The sequence below is a fragment of the Anabrus simplex genome, chromosome 1 (genome assembly GCF_040414725.1).
Source record: "Anabrus simplex isolate iqAnaSimp1 chromosome 1, ASM4041472v1, whole genome shotgun sequence".
NCBI classification, from domain to species: domain Eukaryota; kingdom Metazoa; phylum Arthropoda; class Insecta; order Orthoptera; family Tettigoniidae; genus Anabrus; species Anabrus simplex.
In genome coordinates, this window is record NC_090265.1 from 887,125,338 (window position 1) to 887,145,533 (window position 20,196).

Genomic DNA, 20,196 nt, shown 5'->3' on the forward strand with positions numbered 1-20,196 from the left:
CGTTTTCAAGTGATGCGTATACATACAGACAGACAGGCAGACAGGCAGACAGACAGACAGACAGACAGACAGACAGACAGACAGAAATTACGGGAAAGAAAAAAGTGCATTTCCTTGTTACTGTGGACATGAACGATACAGAAATACCATTTTTTTTCAAATTCTGAGCAATGTATAGACAAAACTCTTATTTTATATATATAGATATGACCTAAATTATTTCTCTTTGAAAGAAATTGCATTTCTTTAAATTCAATGTAAATCCTGCTTTATCAAGCCTGTCAAAAACTTCACTTAAAGTTCTCAAATGTTCTTCTCTATTGCTACCTGTTACAACTATACCATTTAAGAAATAGATGACCCCTTCACCTCCTAGCCAGAGGCAGTTTCTCCATAAGGTTGCAGGTTTATGCTACCCCCATTAATTTTGTATGTTTAATTCAGGTAAGTTTTGTAATTTAGATTACTCAACTACTGTATTACTCAACTACTGTATTTTCATTCAACAAGACAATCCTTTCAAGAGCTTGAAAGAGTAAATATTGGCTGCAAGAGACTTTACAAGCTGACAACATTAGATGTTCGCTGCAGGAGTTGGAAAGTTTGTAGCAGAGAGTTAACCTGAGCTAGGATGAAACCAAGGCTGCTAGAGGGATGCGCAGGAAGAGGAAAAGATAGGTGTGGCTGCTTATGCATTGCTCAAATGGAAGTTTATCAACCTGGCTCCTCCTACGTAACCAACTATGACCACAGTCGCTAGAGACCGTTGCCGCTCAATACGAAAGTCTGTTATAGAACAGGGGGTACCATCTAGCGACGTTGGATGGAGGTTTATATGCTGGATATATAATGAACTAATGGCTTTAAATTTGAAAATTAAAACCACCATTTCTTTCAGTATAGTCTTGAGCTTTGTTATGTGCATACAAGCTAAGTAGCTTACTGATTTCATTGTGTACACATTCGTGTAATTGTGTGTGTTTTTATTATTGTGCGTTGTTATAAATTAATGGTATTTTGCCAGATCATGAATTTGGTGCAGTCTTTAACCCTAGACCGGGCGCGCCAATTTCTGTCACACTACCAGGCGCGCGGTTGACTTTGTCAACCAGTTACGTTTTCAGTCGTTTACAGGCTTCCAATCACATAAACATTTCATTTAACGGCGTTTTATCCTTTATTTCAATGTTATTCTCCAAATAAAATTAAAAACTTGTATTAGTGATTAATATGAATGTACTTAAATGTACGTGAACTAATTCTGAGAGGGACATGAATACGGCGCCTATTTATAATGAGTTAAGCAGTAGATACGTAATTAAATTAAAATAATGGTCATATTTTAATACTTGCACAATTATACAATGAAATGATCTGATATAATAGCAAAACAATGACTGGATGAAAAATAAACTTTGTTGCCATGTCCAAGAAATCTTTCACACGTTATCCCCCGAGCAATGCCATAATTTCCCTGCGGTTCACAAATTTAGCATCGCGCTCACGGCTGTAATTCACTTCCTGCCGCTTCCAAGAAATGTACAAATTAGTCCAGTATAATAGTTCATCGACCATCTCAGCATTTATCAACTGCATTAAACAGTCAATTTCTGTTGATACCTTCCTCACCTCCCCTTCCGGTCCTGGCTTTTACCATCGATGTAAGTTTTGAAAAGTCCGCCGTGGACCGCATTGTTCCTCCATCTCTCCCGAAGATAAATTCCCTTTCGTTATCGTCCTCATAGATCTCACTCTCCGCTTCGGCCTCCTGTTCCGTATCACTGTTATGATCCTGATCCGATACGTCTATAATATCCTCCTCCCCAAAAGAAAGATCTAAGGCAGAGTTCTCTATTTCATCCGACAACTGGCTCAAAATGTTAGCTATGTCTTTATAATTGACAAAACGAGTCCTAAAATAGAAATATACTACGTGTAATTATGCTTGACTTTGCCTAATTACCCGAAAAGTACAGGGGAAAGGACATTTTAAAGAAATAAATTTTACTTATATAACCAGGCGCATGGTTGACTTTGTCAACCAGCTTTGGGTTCCAAGAGTTCACTCGAAATAATTAAACATGTATCGGTTCCACTGTTGTCGAAACTCGACTGAAGTGAAGGTCAAGAGTGAGTGCAAACGTATTAGTTGCGAGGTGGTGAAAGACTGACAGTTCTAGGAATTACGGCATAAAATAGCGTGCTGGTTGACAAAAACAACCAGCGCGCCCGGTCTAGGGTTAACGTCTAGACCGTTTTCGCAATGGACTGCCAAAGAAAAAATCCGAGGTGAAACGAATGGGTAGGCCCATGCCAAACATTCACATAATGCAAATGATCAAGACAAAAAGTAGAATGTTCAATAGGAAACTTCAATCCTGAGATTTACAAGAAACAAGACTGGTTAAGTGGGTGTGAGGTCAGTAATGCTTTATACTGTTTTCCATGCCTACTTTTTGGAGGGGAAGATTCATGGATAAAGCAAGGTATGAGGGAAATACAACTTCTTCATGATCGTGTTAAAAAACAGGATTCTTCTTTACCTCATACTCAATAAGTTTAGCCATGTTTGGAAATGTTAATATTGATGCACAGCTGGGCACTGCATATAGAAGGAAAATACAGCTACATAATGACAGGGTTATGCAGAACAGGTATGTCCTGATTATTGTAATAAACTGTGAAAGATTTTGTGGCTCATTTGAGTCAGCATTGAGGAGCTATAATGAATCAGACAACTCGCAGATTCCTGGTATTTTTTGTGGCTTGATTAATTTCAGTGCTGAGCTTGATAGTAATTTAAGAAGCCACTTAGAAAAGGTGACAGTTTTTTAAGGGTACCACTAAAACTATTCAGAATTAAATTCTTCAATGTATGTTAGAGGTGTGCCAAGAAGAAGTAACCAAAGAAATTAAAGATATTCATTACAATCATAGCTGATGAAACTAGAAACGTTGCATCAATATTTCAGATGGTTATTATAGATAGGTATCTAGTAAATAATAAACCTGTAGAAAGATTTTGGAGTTTCATTTGACCTTTTGGTCATGATTCAGAATCACTGTCTGCAGCCGTAATGTCTGAACTTGATTCTCATCTCCAAGGTGCTCAAATAAACTTATAGCACAGACATATGGTGGTGCATCTGTCATGGGAGGTACAAATCGTGGTGTCCAGGCCATTGTCAAAGAAAAGTATCCTGCTGCTTCTTACATACACTGCCATGCTCATCAACTTGAAGTGATAATGTTAAATGCAGCATCAATAAACAGAACTTTGCAGATATTTTTTGCAAACCTTCAAGGAATATGCATCTTTTTCTCAAATTCTCCTCACAGAACTGCCATTCTTGATGAAGTTGTGCAGAAACACTTGCCACGTTCAGTTCTGACACAGTGGAATTTTCATTCCAGGACTCTTAATACTGTTTTTGAACACAGAGAAGACCTGATTGAATGCAAGAAAGTTATTCAAAGGAGATGTCAGATTAGTAACAACAACAACACACTTGTTCAAGCTCCTGGATATATAGGGGCTTTGTAAAATGATAATTTTATATACTAGCTCCCTTTCTTTCACAAGATAATGCCTCATATAGACATTTTGTATAATCAACTGCAGAAGCGTGGTTGTAATTCACCTTTTGTTCTGGCTCAGCTAAAGGCATTTGATAGAGAAATACCAAAAGTTACAAACAGCATGGAAGATAAGAAGCCACAGGAACAGTCAGAAAAGAGAAGAAGAACCAAAGAGCAGTGTGTGTGATATTCTAAGGGAAGTCAATGACAGGTTTATCTTCACGGGATACCTTGTACCTGCAATTTTGTTTCACTCTGAAATTTTCTGAATATGACACTAAGTTCCCAGAATAGTCTCTGAAAGCTGCAGCAAAATCCTATCCATTCATTAATGAGAGCAAAATTTGCACAGAACTGTCTGTAATCTACACTAGAGAGGACTTCCAAAATATGTTTAGTACAATGTGTCTAATGGACTTCATTACAGACAATAATTTGTTTGCTACATTTAGTGAAAGTGTTAAAACTGTTAAAAGTGTTGTTAACCATTCCAATGTCTACTGCAGAAGAAGAACAATGTTTTTCCACTCTAAATAGAGTAAAAACATTTCTGAGGAACACAATGTCTCAAGACATGTTGTTAGCTCTGGCAATGCTTTCAATAAATTTGTGATGAGAATCACTGACTTTAATGCAAAAGTTATTGATAAGTTTGCCAAGTGTAAGGAGAGGAGGCCAGATTTCCTGTATAAATAGGTGAGTTGTGACTTTTGAATTTTTTGTAGCCATTTAATTTCCATACAGATACATACAAAAGGATTTTTTTTCAATATTAGGCTAATTAAAAGCATTTCATTTAAATACACTGACTGACAGAGCAAATGCAACACCAAGAAGGAGTGGTTCGAAAGGGATGAAAGTTGGGGAAAAAACAGAAACGGCACGGACGAATAATTGATGTTTATTTCAAACCGATATACAGGTTACACAATGCGCACGGCATCGACTCAGTAGGATGTAGGACCACCGCGAGCGGCGATGCACGCAGAAACACGTCGAGGTACAGAGTCAATAAGAGTGCGGATGGTGTCCTGAGGGATGGTTCTCCATTCTCTGTCAACCATTTGCCACAGTTGGTCGTCCGTACGAGGCTGGGGCAGAGTTTGCAAACGGCGTCCAATGAGATCCCACACGTGTTTGATTGGTGAGAGATCCGGAGAGTACGCTGGCCACAGAAGCATCTGTACACCTCGTAGAGCCTGTTGGGAGATGCGAGCAGTGTGTGGGCGGGCATTATCCTGCTGAAACAGAGCATTGGGCAGCTCCTGAAGGTACGGGAGTGCCACCGGCCGCAGCACATGCTGCACGTAGCGGTGGGCATTTAACGTGCCTTGAATACGCACTAGAGGTGACGTGGAATCATACGCAATAGCGCCCCAAACCATGATGCCGCGTTGTCTAGCGGTAGGGCGCTCCACAGTTACTGCCGGATTTGACCTTTCTCCACGCCGACGCCACACTCGTCTGCGGTGACTATCACTGACAGTTGGAAATTCTAAGTTCCCGTGGAGGGAATTAGATTCTTTTCCACCAATAGAGCATATCAAAAACCAGATCAAAAATTAGATGGATGGCTTTTCCGGCGTTTGCTCTCTATCACTGACAGAACGGAAGCGTGACTCATCGGAGAACACGACGTTCCGCTATTCCCTCATCCAAGTCGCTCTAGCCCGGCACCATGCCAGGCGTGCACGTCTATGCTGTGGAGTCAATGGTAGTCTTCTGAGCGGACGCTGGGAGTGCAGGCCTCCTTCAACCAATCGACGGGAAATTGTTCTGGTCGATATTGGAACAGCCAGGGTGTCTTGCACATGCTGAAGAATGGCGGTTGACGTGGCGTGCGGGGCTGCCACTGCTTGGCAGCGGATGCGCCGATCCTCGCGTGCTGATGTCACTCGGGCTGCGCCTGGACCCTCGCACGTGCCACATGTCCCTGCGCCAACCATCTTCGCCACAGGCGCTGCACCGTGGACACATCCCTATGGGTATCGGCTGCGATTTGACGAAGCGACCAACCTGCCCTTCTCAGCCCGATCACCATACCCCTCGTAAAGTCGTCTGTCTGCTGGAAATGCCTCCGTTGACGGCGGCCTGGCATTCTTAGCTATACAGTGTCCTGTGGCACACGACAACACGTTCTACAATGACTGTCGGCTGAGAAATCACGGTACGAAGTGGGCCATTCGCCAACGCCGTGTCCCATTTATCGTTCGCTACGTGCGCAGCACAGCGGCGCATTTCACATCATGAACATACCTCAGTGACGTCAGTCTACCCTGCAATTGGCATAAAGTTCTGACCACTCCTTCTTGGTGTTGCATTTGCTCTGTCAGTCAGTGTATGTTAAAGGGTTTTTTAAATGAAAGGAAAACATTGTTAATGGGTTGTAGTAACATGTCTGAAAATAGAAATGTAAAATGTTTGTTTTATTTTTAATAATAAAAAAATGTTTTTGTACTTGGATTTGAAAATTAACCTGTAATCACATTATATCATTGGTAAATATTGTGCTCCACTGAACTTTTAATCCACCAGCCGCCACTGCTCCTAGCTAAATCTTCTTGACAAGAGGCAAACACTAGCAAGTACTTTTCAAAATAAGTCAAAAAATAAGTATTCACTCAGAAAAAAAAATATTACTATAGGTGTAAGGTTAATAAGTAGAATAAATGTCCAAGCAGCTTTTGGTATCTGTTCATACAATGGTTTTGCCTGGCTTTGTATTCTTATTAAAATAAAATGTTGAAACTACTATAAGAATTAGTGAATATAATGTCCAAAATAAGGTTACATACATCCTCCACATCAGTCTTGTTAAGGTTAAACACCTGCCCTGAACTTGTAGCAGCTATTTTCTCGTACACTTGATAACCAATGTCTGAATGATCACCGCAGTCTCCTGTCAAGACAAATACCACCTGAAACAGAAACATTAGTTTTATCATCTGTTTTATGTAATAGTTCAGATGGTTATTAGTGAGGTATACTGTAAGGGAATAAGGGCACTGTGAGAGATCTTCATCACCAGTATATATAATAAGATCAATCAGTTTCAGTTCACTGGAAAGAGAGAAAAGTCCCTTGATTAATTAGTAAATAGATTGACTTTTTCCACTCTACCTACAAATGTGAATCCTCATTCTTCTACATCTGACTGATGCTTCTTATACGTTATATATTTTGACTTACAGACTAGAGTTCCTTATAAAATGATCCAAACAAGAAGACATTACCTGAAAAATATTGTATATATACCAGGGCAAGACAAATCCTGGGTGCCAGATTGCCATGGCACCTAAAATTCTTTGGCGCATTCATTTTTGAGCTGAGTATAATCTCTTCCTTTATAAATTTAATTCCCAATTTGTTGTTGATGAATTGTTGCAAAGAGCATGTAATAATACACAACCCTTTGACACTCCACATGATATATCGAACTCGACTGAACAAAACAATGAGGCTTAGGTAACGTCAGGGATCTTGGTAAGTATGGGTGATTTCTGGTTTGATTATTGCCATTTTAAATAATAATAATCAAGGCCACATTATACAAGCAACAGAAGAAAAATTAATGTTAAGTACAAACATTTGGTTGTCAAGAAAACCTCTTGTAAATTATTGGACCTTTATGTTTTCTTATATATATATCAATGATATGTGTAAAGAAGTGGAATCAGAGATAAGGCTTTTTGCAGATGATGTTATTCTATACAGAGTAATAAATAAGTTACAAGCTTGTGAGCAACTGCAAAATGACCTTGATGATAATGTGAGATGGACAGTAGGCAATGGTATAATGATAAATGGGGTTAAAAGTCAGGCTGTGAGTTTCACAAGTAGGAAAAGTCCTAGTTAAAGTTCCATTTGGAGATCATTGTAGGTACCTAGGTCTTAATATAAGGAAAGATCTTCATTGGGGTAATCCCATAAATATGATTGTAAATAAAGGGTACAGATTTCTGCACATGATTATGAGGGTATTTAGGGGTTGTAGTAAGGATGTAAAGGAGAGGGCATATAAGTCTCTGATAAGACCCCAAATAGAGTGGGGTTTCAATGTATGGGACCCTCCCCAGGATTACTTGATTCAAGAACTGAAAAAACTCCAAAGAAAAGCAGCTCGATTTGTTCTGGGTGATTTCTGACAAAAGAATAACGTTACAAAAATGTTGGAATGTTTGGACTGGGAAGACTTGGGAGAAAGGAGATGAGCTGCTCGAGTAAGTGGTATGTTATAACACCAATATATTGGTATTATAAATTTACTCATTTGGGACAAATATTTCAGGTTCCCTATGTGAATCAACATCTATATCATAAGTGGTATGTTCTGAGCTGTCAGCAGAAAGATGGCATGGAATGACATCAGTAGATGAATAAGTTTGAGTGGTGTTTTTAAAAGTAGGAAAGATCACAATGTGAAGATAAAGTTGGAATTCAAGAGGAAAAACTGGGGCAAATATTCATTTATAGGAAGGAGAGTTAGGGATTGGAATAAGTTACCAACAGAGATGTTTAATAAATTTCCAATTTCTTTGCAATCATTTAAGAAAAGGCTAGGAAAACAACAGATAGGGAATCTCCCACCTAGGCGACTGTCCTAAATGCAGATCAGTAGTGATTGATTGATTGATTGATTGATTGATTGATTGATTGATTGATTGATTGAGAATGTATTACTGACAAAGAAAATAACCAAATATACTTCTCATGTACTGTAAATGATATGATTCACCTTTACTAACAAAATAGAATCTCTTTTTCTATTACATTATTTACTTTAACAGAGCTGTTATTGTAAACTGAAATAGAACATCAACAGCACACGAAGCTCCTAGGCATGTGCATCATAATATAAGAATGCAACAATTGGCTCGCTTCATGAATATGTATACAGACTGGCATGTCTTATTTAGTTCAGTGTCCTGCTGTCTTTACATTTTGTAGTAATCTGTTCTAGTGTATAAAAATATAAAATCACAATACCTAGGGCCTATTGCTATTACCACCATGTTTTATTTTATAGAAGGCTACATGGCAGTATGTTAACGATACGAGTACTAGAAAAATTACCTGGCTCCTAGGTTTGAGTGCTAGCTCCTAGATTTTAAAAAAATTGTCACAGCCTGATATATACATAATGGATATGAATTTTCAACAAGTGGGCCACCTCAGAATCATCTGGGCAGGACTTTTTAGTTGGGCCCACTAAAGTACTCATATGACTATGGCTCCATTGATAAGCACCTACAGCATTGCCTGCTGTCATTTCTGAGGTACACTCATATAAAAAAGAGGGAGACAATGACAAGTGCTTCAATATAATATACCCTGAAACAAATCAGTCAGACTATGTACAGAGTGATCCATATAAAATGGGTAGCTTTAAAAATAGCACATCTTTGTTCATACTGTACAGTTTTGTTTAAAATAACACAGGAACTGTGGGAGTTTCGTTCTGTGAAGTACCAAAGTGATGTTGCCGAAGTCCATTACATTTCACAGGCATTATGGCCTCCCTAATGGGCCGACCTCAGGCCACCAGATTTTTGCTTACCTTAAAGATTGAGTTTATCATAATCAGCCAACAACAATTGACAGTTTGAAGAAGAATGTCATCAAAATCACCAATATTGGTCCAGAGGTACTGCACCAAACTGCTAGAAACATGTACGATGCGTACGGAGGACATTTTTTTTTTGCATCTACTGTGGGAATAAGGAATAATTGCATGTTTATAGCTATCACCAGACAGAAATGATAAAGTATTAAAAACTATCCATTCTATATGAATCACTCTGTACTTATTAGGTGACTAAAAGGGAGCCTAACTTACCCTGCTAATTAAATTTATTTTTGTTGAAAACAATACCTATATTTTCAATGCAAAATGCTTCCTAACTTTAGTCTCTCTAAATGTATTAGGAAATAAACTCAACAAATAAATTAAGTGAAAAGTTCCTACCTGGCTCTTTTTGCGCTGGATCAGTGCAAGTACTTGAGACAGCAATTTGAAATCCTTTGCACTAGCATCAGTGAAGACATATATGTAGGAGTTAGGTAGGCTGTTTTCAAGAGCCATCTTGATTCCTCCTACAGACATCTCTGGACAGTCTCCTCCTGTCCTCACATTGATCGCTTTCAGACTGTCGTTGAAATGGGTGTGGTTTGTGGTTACCGTGACTGGACCCACCTCTAGAAAGAAAGAGCTAAATTAAGAAGGTAAATCTGGAAAGTTTATGAAAACTGCCAGACTAGATTGATCTATTCAGTTTCTTTTTCACTCAGTGAATATTATACAGTACTAAGAATGAGGAAACTTGCTGTATAGTATAGATATCTATTTACTGTATGGGAAAAGTAACTGAGGAGTGACTAAAACTGACAAATATAAGCTGGAGAGAGATGACAGAAAGAGGCATGGATAGTGACAAACAGGCTTGAGTCAATGTACAGTATACTGTAGGTAACAGCTATGCAAAAATGAAAAGTTAGTACAGAATAAGGTGGCATATAGAGGTGCTTCAAACCAATCAGTGGATGTTGATCAAAATTTCTGATCTTAAATGCACCCCCTAGACAGGAGCGTAACGTTAGGGCCTGTAGGGCCTGCAATGCAGGTGGGCCCAGGCCTTTAAGGGACCCTGCTTATCATCGGTGGGACGAACGACGTAGCTCGCGACGACGCCAAGAATGTAAGATCACAACTTAAACATACACTAGGGAAGCTGACCCACACTAACGTTTTTGTAGTGAACGTGCCCCACAGGCATGATTTGAGTAGAGACTCGTGTGTGAATATTGAAGTGGACAAGGTCAATACAGATATTGTTAAAATTTGTAAACATTTTCGGAATACTCAGGTTATTGAATGCAGCAGTTTTGAGAGATACTGTTATACAAAACATGGCCTCCATCTAAACAATTCAGGTAAACGAAAGATAGCAAATATTGTTCTAGATTTTATTAATCTTAAGATATGTACTGTAAAACAGGCAACTCCCTTGAGTTATAATACTGACCAGGAAAACTAGTAGAAAGAGCCAGCTGTACTTCAAGCTGGCTCAGTCAACTAGAAAAAGAAACTCAGGATAGTAAGGAATTTCAAGTTACCCAATTGCAACAGTCAAGTTTTAGGGAGGAAGGGGGTCTGAGACTGCTCTTGGTAAACTGTCAAAGTGTAGTAAATAAACAATTAAAATTCGGTACATTGATGGAATCTTATGAGACTGATGTGGTGATAGGAGTGGAATCGTGGTTGAAAGAAGGGGTGGGTAATAGAGAAGTATTTCCAGAAGGGTACACAGTCTATCGTAGAGACCGAGGAGATAAAAAGGGAGGGGGGGTGTTTATTCTGGTGAAGGAAACTTACTGTTCACATGAATGGTTTACCGATGAAAGGGATGAAATATTAGGGATAAAATTAATTTGTGATAATATGAAGGAGGTGGGAATTATAGGAACATACAGGCCTGGAAGAGAGGAAAGAGACATGGAAATCTTTGAAAAAATAATAGATTATACTCATAAAAACAATAATAATGACATGATAATAATTGGGGGAGATCTAAATTTGCCTGAAGTTGAATGGAAAGGAGCTGCAAGTGAAGCCCATGAACAGAAACTGGCAAATAAGTTAATTTGGGAGGGAGGATTTACACAAGTAGTACAAGAACCGACTCGTCTCAATAACTTACTAGATGTATTCTTGGTTAAACCATGGGAAATTGTTGATAAAACTGAGGTAATTGAAGGAATAGGAGACCATAAGGCTGTAATAATGGATGTAGGACTCGTACCAAAAAGGCTTAATAAGAGGGTTACACAAGACAAGAAATTGTACAGAAAAACTAAAGTTGATGAATTTGGGACTTACCTTAAATCACAATTCAGTTGTTGGATAAGTGAAGGGAGTAACGTGGATACACTTTGGGCTAAATTTAAAGGAATTATTTGGGAAGGAGAGAAGAGATTTGTACCTGTTAAGAAGGGTAAAATGACCTCAGACCCTGTTTATTATACAAGGGAAATAAGAAAATTAAAAAGAAAATGTAGAATAGTAAACAGGAAAATCAAAGAGAGTAGGGAGAGTAGAGAAACTAGAAAACAGCTAATGAGGGAACTGAATAGAGTGAAAAAGGAAGCAAAAGAGAATTATATGAATGGCATACTTCAAGAGGGTAATGACCACAAAGGGAAATGGAAAAAGCTGTATTCATATATCAGGAATCAAAAAGGAAAAGGAGTCCAAATTCCTACAATGGTGGGAGAAGGGGGTGAACACTATTTAACAGATACTGAGAAAGCAAACCTATTTAGTAGGGAATTTAGAGATTCAGTAGATGATTGTCAAGAGTTGGAAACCGAAACAGAAGATAGAGAGGGAGAGAGACAGAAGGAAACAAGAAGCTTCTCATTCACAAACGAAGATATTTTCAGAGAAATCCAACTGCTTCAGCAAGGAAAAGCTGCAGGAAGTGATCAAATTACTGGGGAGGTATTAAAGACAATGGGGTGGTACATAGTGCCTTATTTAAAATTTCTCTTTGACTATGTCATAAATAATAGTGTAATACCAAAGGAATGGAAGGAATCTATAATAATACCAATTTATAAAGGAAAGGGTGATAAAAGGAAACCAGAGAACTACAGACCAATCAGCCTGACCAGTATAGTTTGTAAAATTCTGGAGAGTTTAATATCGAAGTACATCAGAGGGATATGTGATGATAAAAATTGGTTCATGAGGAGCCAGTATGGATTTAGAAAGAAATTTTCTTGTGAGGCACAACTGGTGGGATTTCAGCAGGACATATCAGATCAGTTGGATTCAGGAGGTCAGTTAGATTGCATAGCCATAGATCTTTCCAAAGCCTTTGATAGAGAGGAACATGGAATATTATTAAAGAAATTGGAGGGAATAGGATTGGACGTAAGGGTTACACGTTGGATAAAAGCATTTCTAAATTCAAGGGTTCAGAAAGTCAAAGTAGAAAATAATGTATCGCAGGAAGAGAAAGTTTGGAAGGGAATTGCACAGGGTAGTATAATCGGTCCGTTACTTTTCTTAATATACGCAAATGATTTAGGGAACAATATAACATCAAAAATAAGATTGTATGCAGATGACATAATTGTTTATAGAGAAATAAACAACATTGAGGATTGTTCAGAATTACAAAGGGACCTTGAAAGTATCCAACAATGGGTTGAAGAAAATAATATGAAGGTTAATGGAGGCAAATCAACTGTTACAACTTTTACAAACAGGAACTTTAAAACTGAATTTGAATATACTTTGGATGAGGTAGTTATCCCAAAAGAAGGCAAGTGCAAATACTTAGGTGTGAGATTTGAAAGTAATTTGCACTGGAAGGGTCATATTGATGACATTGTTGGGAAAGCATACAGATCATTACATGTCATAATGAGGCTACTTAAAGGATGCAACAAAGAATTAAAAGAAAAAAGTTACTTGAGTATGGTTCGTCCATTATTGGAATATGCAAACAGTGTTTGGGATCCTCACCAAGAATACCTAATAAAAGAAATAGATAGTGTGCAGAGGAAAGCAGCAAGATTTGTAACAGGGGATTTCAGGAGAAAGAGTAGTGTATCAGAAATGTTAAAGGAACTTGGGTGGGAAACTTTAAGTAAGAGAAGGGAGAAAACTAGACTTACAGGATTATATAGAGCCTATACAGGAGAAGAAGCATGGGGAGATATCCGTGAGAGGCTTCAGTTGGAAAATAATTATATCGGCAGGACTGACCACAAATATAAAATTAGAAGGAATTTTAGCAGAAGCGATTGGGGTAAATTTTCATTCATTGGGAAGGGTGTGAAGGAGTGGAACAGTTTACCAGCGGTAGTGTTTGATCCTTTTCCAAAATCTGTACAGATATTCAAGAAGAGAATAAACAGCAACAGAGAAAATAAATGAAGTGTTAGAGGGCATTCGACCGGTGCAGGTTATTGTAAATAAAAAAAAATGTGTGTGAATAAATTAATTCCATCCCCTGGTCTAAGGAGTTTGGACAGCCAAAGTAGGAGACTGCCTGTAGGGGTGAAGTACAGTGGGGACTTCGAGGGCCCTGGGACCGCTACGGTAGCTGTGAAGGCCCTTCAGGAACTCTGAAAAGTGGTGGCAAAAGGGGCTCTGGTTAAGACGTAGCAGGTCGTTATGCTACTTAGGATCCAGAACGGGTAAAAAAAAAAAAAAAAAATAGTAAATAAATAAATGCAATGTAAATATTAATGTTATACCAGTTTTATAGTATCATTTGAAGCAATTCCACATACTGTATATCAGTTGACTATATTTGTAAGTAGTACAGGAGATATTATAATTAGAATTTTGTAAACAATATAAATTTATTAAGGATGAGCTGTGTGTTAATAGAAAACATTGTTAGCGTAAATTGTATAATATTGTATTATAGGAAAAATTTTCTTCTCTTGTTAATTTAATATTTAGTGCTTGACAATAATGTATTTTAGTGTACCATTTGCCACCGAGGTAGACACCTCATTTGCAAATAAAGAGATTTTGATTTGATTTGATTTGACTCCTCACAAAAACAATTTTTTCAAATATATAGTCTAATGTCACTCTGTACGAGAATGGTCAGGGCAGTTTTGTAGAATCAGTCTAAATATTGTAGTTTGTTTTGCAATTTGTAGGTACTACAGGAATTGCCATTTAGCTGCAGTTATTATAGCACAGCTGTAAACAGTGCATGCCCTTGCCATATCTCGCAACACCATGATACACTCCTTGCAAAAGCCCTGCATCAAATTATTTAAAAATAATCGCATCAATGAATGCTTGTATCAAAATTTTACATTTTAGTTAGAAAATTATACTTTCTTGACGTGTAGTGCATCTGAGATAATATCATGCACAAATTTTGCAGAACATTTAACTTTTATCACACATTTATTCGACAACAGTGTATAACTCTAATAAGAAGTAGAGCACTCAATTCATTTTGCACAAAGGCTTATTAGTTGTGCTGTTTGATATTTTTCAAACTTGATTTGAACAGTTTTTTATTTAATTTTGTTCATATAGCTATATTTCTGTGTTCTAATGTAATGAATGATTATAACTGAGACTTTGGTATCGGTTAATAAAGGTAATTCCATAGTAACTATAAAATGAAACCAATTTTAAGTATGAACAAACTAAGTGGAGAAAAGTTCAGCAGCTTAGCCGTTTAAATGATGGAGGCAACCAAATGAAACATACTAAAATTACTTTTTAATAATCTTACAATAGTGAATAATTCCTTTGTTTATATAACTCGACAATATATTGCATATTGTCTACCTGCTGCAGTTAAATTTGTATTAGTTACTCCTAGGTTTTACATTTTATTTGAGGGGGGCCGAATGTTTACTTCTGCAGGCGGGCCCGTACCACATTCGTTACGCCCCTGCTCCTAGATTACACTCCACATCCCCCACTACTGACCTACACACTGATGAAACTTAGTTGAAAACATAGAAAACTTAAATATTATGATACGTGTTCTATTGCCAATAGTGGCAGTTTCTGGCCTGGTTGCAGGTTTACACAACCACCCCTTTTTATACTCCTTTAATTAATTAGTTATTTAGTTATTTTCTGAGCAGTGATTCATTCATTTAAAGCTCTCTACATCAAAATCCATACATCTTGGTTTCTTTTTAGTCCGGAGGAATATGGGTGGTGCATATCTGCTTTGCAGCCAAACAACTGATTGCATTCCCCACTCACTTCTCGTGTGCGTGCATCTCACTAGCTACTGCACTGCTGGTGTCATAGAGTTTTGTCCAGAGAAACTGGTTTACAGTTGACTTGTAATCCTTGTGGATAGCAGTCACGAGTGCATAGTGTTGCTGCCATTTTAATTCAACTGCGACTGACGTAGTGCATTTCACAATGAATTTTGGCTTGCATTCAGTAGAAGAGAAGCTATAAATTAAAAATTTAGGAGATTTAGAATGTTCCACACCAGTACTAAACTTAGAGAAGACTGGACAAAGTAAAATAGTTTACATGTAAGTTCAATTCATTTTTTTATGATAAAACACAATTGGATTTGCAGCTGTGAAAAGAACAATTCATTATAGCATTTTCCATGCTTATTGTTTGGCAGGGAAGATAATAAAAAAGTAAAAATAAGGAATGACAGATTTAAATCTTCTAGCAGAGAAGATAAAAAAGCACAAAACCTCACACACATCAGATTTGCTTTAAGCCTATCATACATACATACATACATACATACATACATACATACATACATACATACATACATACATATATCATCTGATGGCCAGGCAGGCATCAATTTTTGGTAGTGGAACAGGGTCTCTCATAGTGCATTGGCACTGCCAGTGGCTACAATTAGCCTACGCAGTGGCCTCCATGGTATGCACTAGCCAGCGTCTTGGTAGGTGTGCTAGGTACCAACTGATGAGCCCAGCCTAGCATACGGGGGCGAAGCGCTGGCAACCAGGAATGAGTTAGCTGGAAAATTTATAATGTCCAATAGCGGACCATTGATATTGGTATTATCATTATAGACCGTTATACACTCAGCGTTCAGTCTGCAAGCCTCTGTGAATTTAGTAAATTAATGTTTAACATTTAATAATTTACTAAAACGTCGCCATAATCCTCTTATTTGCAACTAGTGCTGTAGCCTCATTTAGTTCTATACCTCTTATCTTTAAATCGTTAGAAACTGAGTCTAACCATTGTTGTCTTGATCTCCCTCTACTTCTCTTACGCTCCATAACAGAGTCCATTATTCTCCTAAGTAACCTCTCTTCCTCCATTCGCCTCACATGACCCACCACCGAAGCCAGTTTATGCGTACAGCTTCATCCATCAAGTTCGTTCTTAACTTAGCCTTTATCTCCTTATTCCAAGTACCCTCCTGCTTGTACCAGCAATCATTCTCCCTACTTTCATGCCTCTTACTTCTAACTTATGAATAAGATATCCTGAGTCCACCCAGCTTTTGCTCCCATAAAGCAAAGTTGGTCTGAAATCAGACCAATGTAAAGATAGTTTCGTCCGGGAGCTGACTTCCTTCCTACAGAATGCTGTTGATCGCAACTGCGAGCTCACTGCATTAGATTTACTGCACCTTGATTCAAATCTCACTTTTACTGCACCATGATTCTATCTCACTTACTATATTACCATCCTGGGAGAACACACATTCTAAATACTTGAAATTATCTACCTGTGCCAGTTTTATATCACCAATATGACATTCAGTTCTGTTGAATTACTTACCTACCGACATCAAATTAGTCGATGATATAGATGTTGATTGCCATAGGGAACCTGAAATATTTGTCCCAAATGAGTATATTTATAATACCAATATACCAATAACGGACCATTTACATTGGTATTATCAATTTAGTCTTTGAAAGGCTAATTTTCATACCATACTCATTGTACCAATTTTCAAGTTTCAAGATATTAGGCTGCAGACTTTCGGCACAATCTGCCATTAAGACCAAGTCGTCAGCATAAGCCAGACTGCTTACTACTTTTCCACCTAACTCAATCACTCGCTGCCCCTTTATACCTCTCAGCAGATGATCCGTGTAAACTACGAACAACAAAGGTGAAAGATTTCAGCCTTGTCCAACACCTGTAAGTACTCTGAACCAAAAACTCATTTTACTGTACCACCAATTCTCACTGCAGCCCAATTGTCACCATAAATGCCTCAGATTTGTTTTAATAATCCACCCTTAATCCCATAGGCCCCCACTATAGTGAACATCTTTTCCCTCAGTGCCCTGTTATATGCTTTCTCTAGATCTATGAAACATAAACACAACTGTCTATTCCACTCGTAGCATTTTTCAATTATCTGGTGCATTCTGAAAATCTGATCCTGACAGCCCCTCTGGGGTCTGAAACCGCACTGGTTTTCATCCAACTTCCTCTCAACCACTGATCGCACCCTCCCTTCCAAGATGCCAGTGAATACTTTGCCTGGTATACTAATCAATGAGATACCTCGATAGTTGTTGCAATCCTTCCTGTTCCCTTGCTTATAGATAGGTTCAATACTGCATTTGTCCTATCTGAAGGTACCTTACCAACACTCCATGCTAATCTTACTACTCTATGAAGCCGTTTCATCCCTGCCTTCCCCTATACTTCACCATTTCAGGTCTAATTTCATCTATTCCTGCTGCTTTATGACAATGGAGTTCATTTACCATCCTTTCCACTTCCTCAAGCATATTATATACAGTCAAAGGTAAGGGTAGGATTTTCCACCTGTTCAATACTATAAAAAATGTGAACTAATTAAAACGTCGCATTTTTATTAACATTCTTTAGGTACCGGTTTTGGTATTGTATATGCCATCATCAGCCTAGGATGAAGTAACAAGGACATTCAGCTAGTTACATTAGAATATTTATAATATATGTATGTACAAACATAAACCTACTAAAATACCTTGTAATTTACAATTGTGTTATATCATAAAACTTATGGATAGTTGATAAACAAATACCTCCTAAATACCTACTTATAAAGTTCTAGAAAAGACAAAATGTTCTATGTACAATTCTGTACATTTCTATCTCCTGGCATGGTAAAATGCTTGTAACTGTGCATAAAATTAACAGTAGCACCAAGTTTCATATAAAATCTCCTTTTTATATCTAAACAGCTGTTAAAAATAGACTATTGACTTTGGAACGATATATAAAACTTTTTAAACATTATGTCATGAGAGATCTTAGCAAGAAGACACGATCAGCTAATTTTGTTCTAGAGTATTGATATAGCCTACAATATAAATGGGTAGAAGACCATTTTATTGCCCAATTTTTGTAAGAAACAGTTCCTCATGGATTATGATCAATGAGACATCTTATACTGGTTGGATTGTTTAGTGTCGCATATACAATGCCGAAACTGGTACCTAAAAAATGTTAATTAAAATGTGACTTTTTAATTAGTTCACATTTTTTATAGTATTGAACAGGTGGAAAATCCTACCCTTATCTTTGACTGTAAATCTCGTTTCAATACGGACCAATAATGAAATTTTTGACGTTAAATCCTCAAGCATAATTTAAACCTGTCATTGTTTGGGAAATTGAATACTGATAAACAGCTAGACAGAAAATCAGTGTATATGCATAACGTACTGTTTTTAAATAAGTGATCCTGTAGGCAGCAATTTTAATAATAATAATAATAATAATAATAATAATAATAATAATAATAATAATAATAATAATAATACCGCAGACAGAAACCTTTATAGGAAAAAAATTAATGGATGGAAGGTGCAACCAGAGAACGAAGTGAAAAAGAAGACTGGAGCAAAGTGGACAGAAGAACGAAAAAGGATCCACGGAGAAAGGATGAAAGCTGTTTGGCAACTCAGAAAACAGAATCGTTAGAGCTTTGCGTGATCCATTGGGTCCATACGCACATAATAATAATAATAATAATAATAATAATAATAATAATAATAATAATAATAATAATAATAATAATATTGGCTTTACGTCCCACTACTTTTATGGTTTTTGGAGATGCTGATGTGCCAGAATGTAGTCCCGTAGGAGATCTTTTACATGCCAGTAAATCTACTGACACAAGGCTGACATATTTTAGCACCTTCAAATACCATCGGCCTGAGCCACTCAACCCTACAAACAGTGGTTTTATTCACGATTTTATTTACTTTCATAATTTTAAAATTTACACTTATACATTTAAAATAATTTGTACACCTATAAATTCTACCATAAACTGCTACTCATTTCAAAACTACTGAAAAATATTTTTATACTGTTAGAATACTAGTTTCAAATAAAATGTGACTTTGCTAACATATTTTTAATTAAGGAAATGCTTATAACTCACTTTTTAAACAAAGTTATATATTGATTTAGCTGAATTGGCTAGTTTGTTGCCAGCCCAGACGTCCACAAAGTGATCATTTACTTAGGTAGAAAAACTTACTACCTGGTTTAACTTACATCTAATTTTTTTACCAGTGAGTTTTATTGGAAAACTCAATACCACACACACCAAAACTATTGGTTCAAGCACAATGGCACTGTTTCACTACGACTGTAGAATACTGGCTGCGTTGTAATTTATCTGTGCTACACTACTTCTAAATACCGTGCTTCCCTAATCTCTTTTTAGATGATCTAGTCCAATCAATGCAGTTAGTCAATCAATAGAGGAACAAATCTGAATTCTCTTCAATTCCAGCCGAAAGCGCTGCAGTACTCTGAATGCCAGAAATTTTCTTGGCCAATGCATGTAGGCTTTTTGAAATGAAAACTCATATACCTGTGGTTTGGGTTTCTCGTGAAACTAGAAGTCTCATGGCAGTAGTGTAGCCAGGATCAGCTGATACAGGGAGGGGGTTGTAGTTACAAAATGATGGTAGAACACAATGAAGGTGCATGAATGACTTGTCATTATAAGGACATTGATACAAGTAAATTACAGATGTTGGTTCTGCAATTATGTCTCTGAATGTTTATTTAGTTCATTGCTTATTGTCAGTGTCTGTTTATTTTATTTTTGTAAAAATTCCATGAGATGGCGGGGG

At 37.3% G+C, this 20,196-nt stretch overlaps 1 protein-coding gene across 2 annotated transcripts in view; it reads right to left on the minus strand.

Moving 5' to 3' along the window:
• LOC136857690 (hemicentin-1) overlaps positions 1-20,196 on the minus strand; it is a 509,109-nt gene that overhangs the window by 412,617 nt on the left and 76,296 nt on the right. For both annotated transcript variants that reach the window (XM_067136543.2, XM_068225274.1), the window contains exons 2-3: positions 9,545-9,774; positions 6,375-6,497 (exon numbers count right to left, since the gene is read on the minus strand). In XM_067136543.2, coding sequence (XP_066992644.2) covers positions 6,375-6,497; positions 9,545-9,774 — 353 coding nt within the window. The remainder of the gene's footprint in view (positions 1-6,374; positions 6,498-9,544; positions 9,775-20,196) is intronic.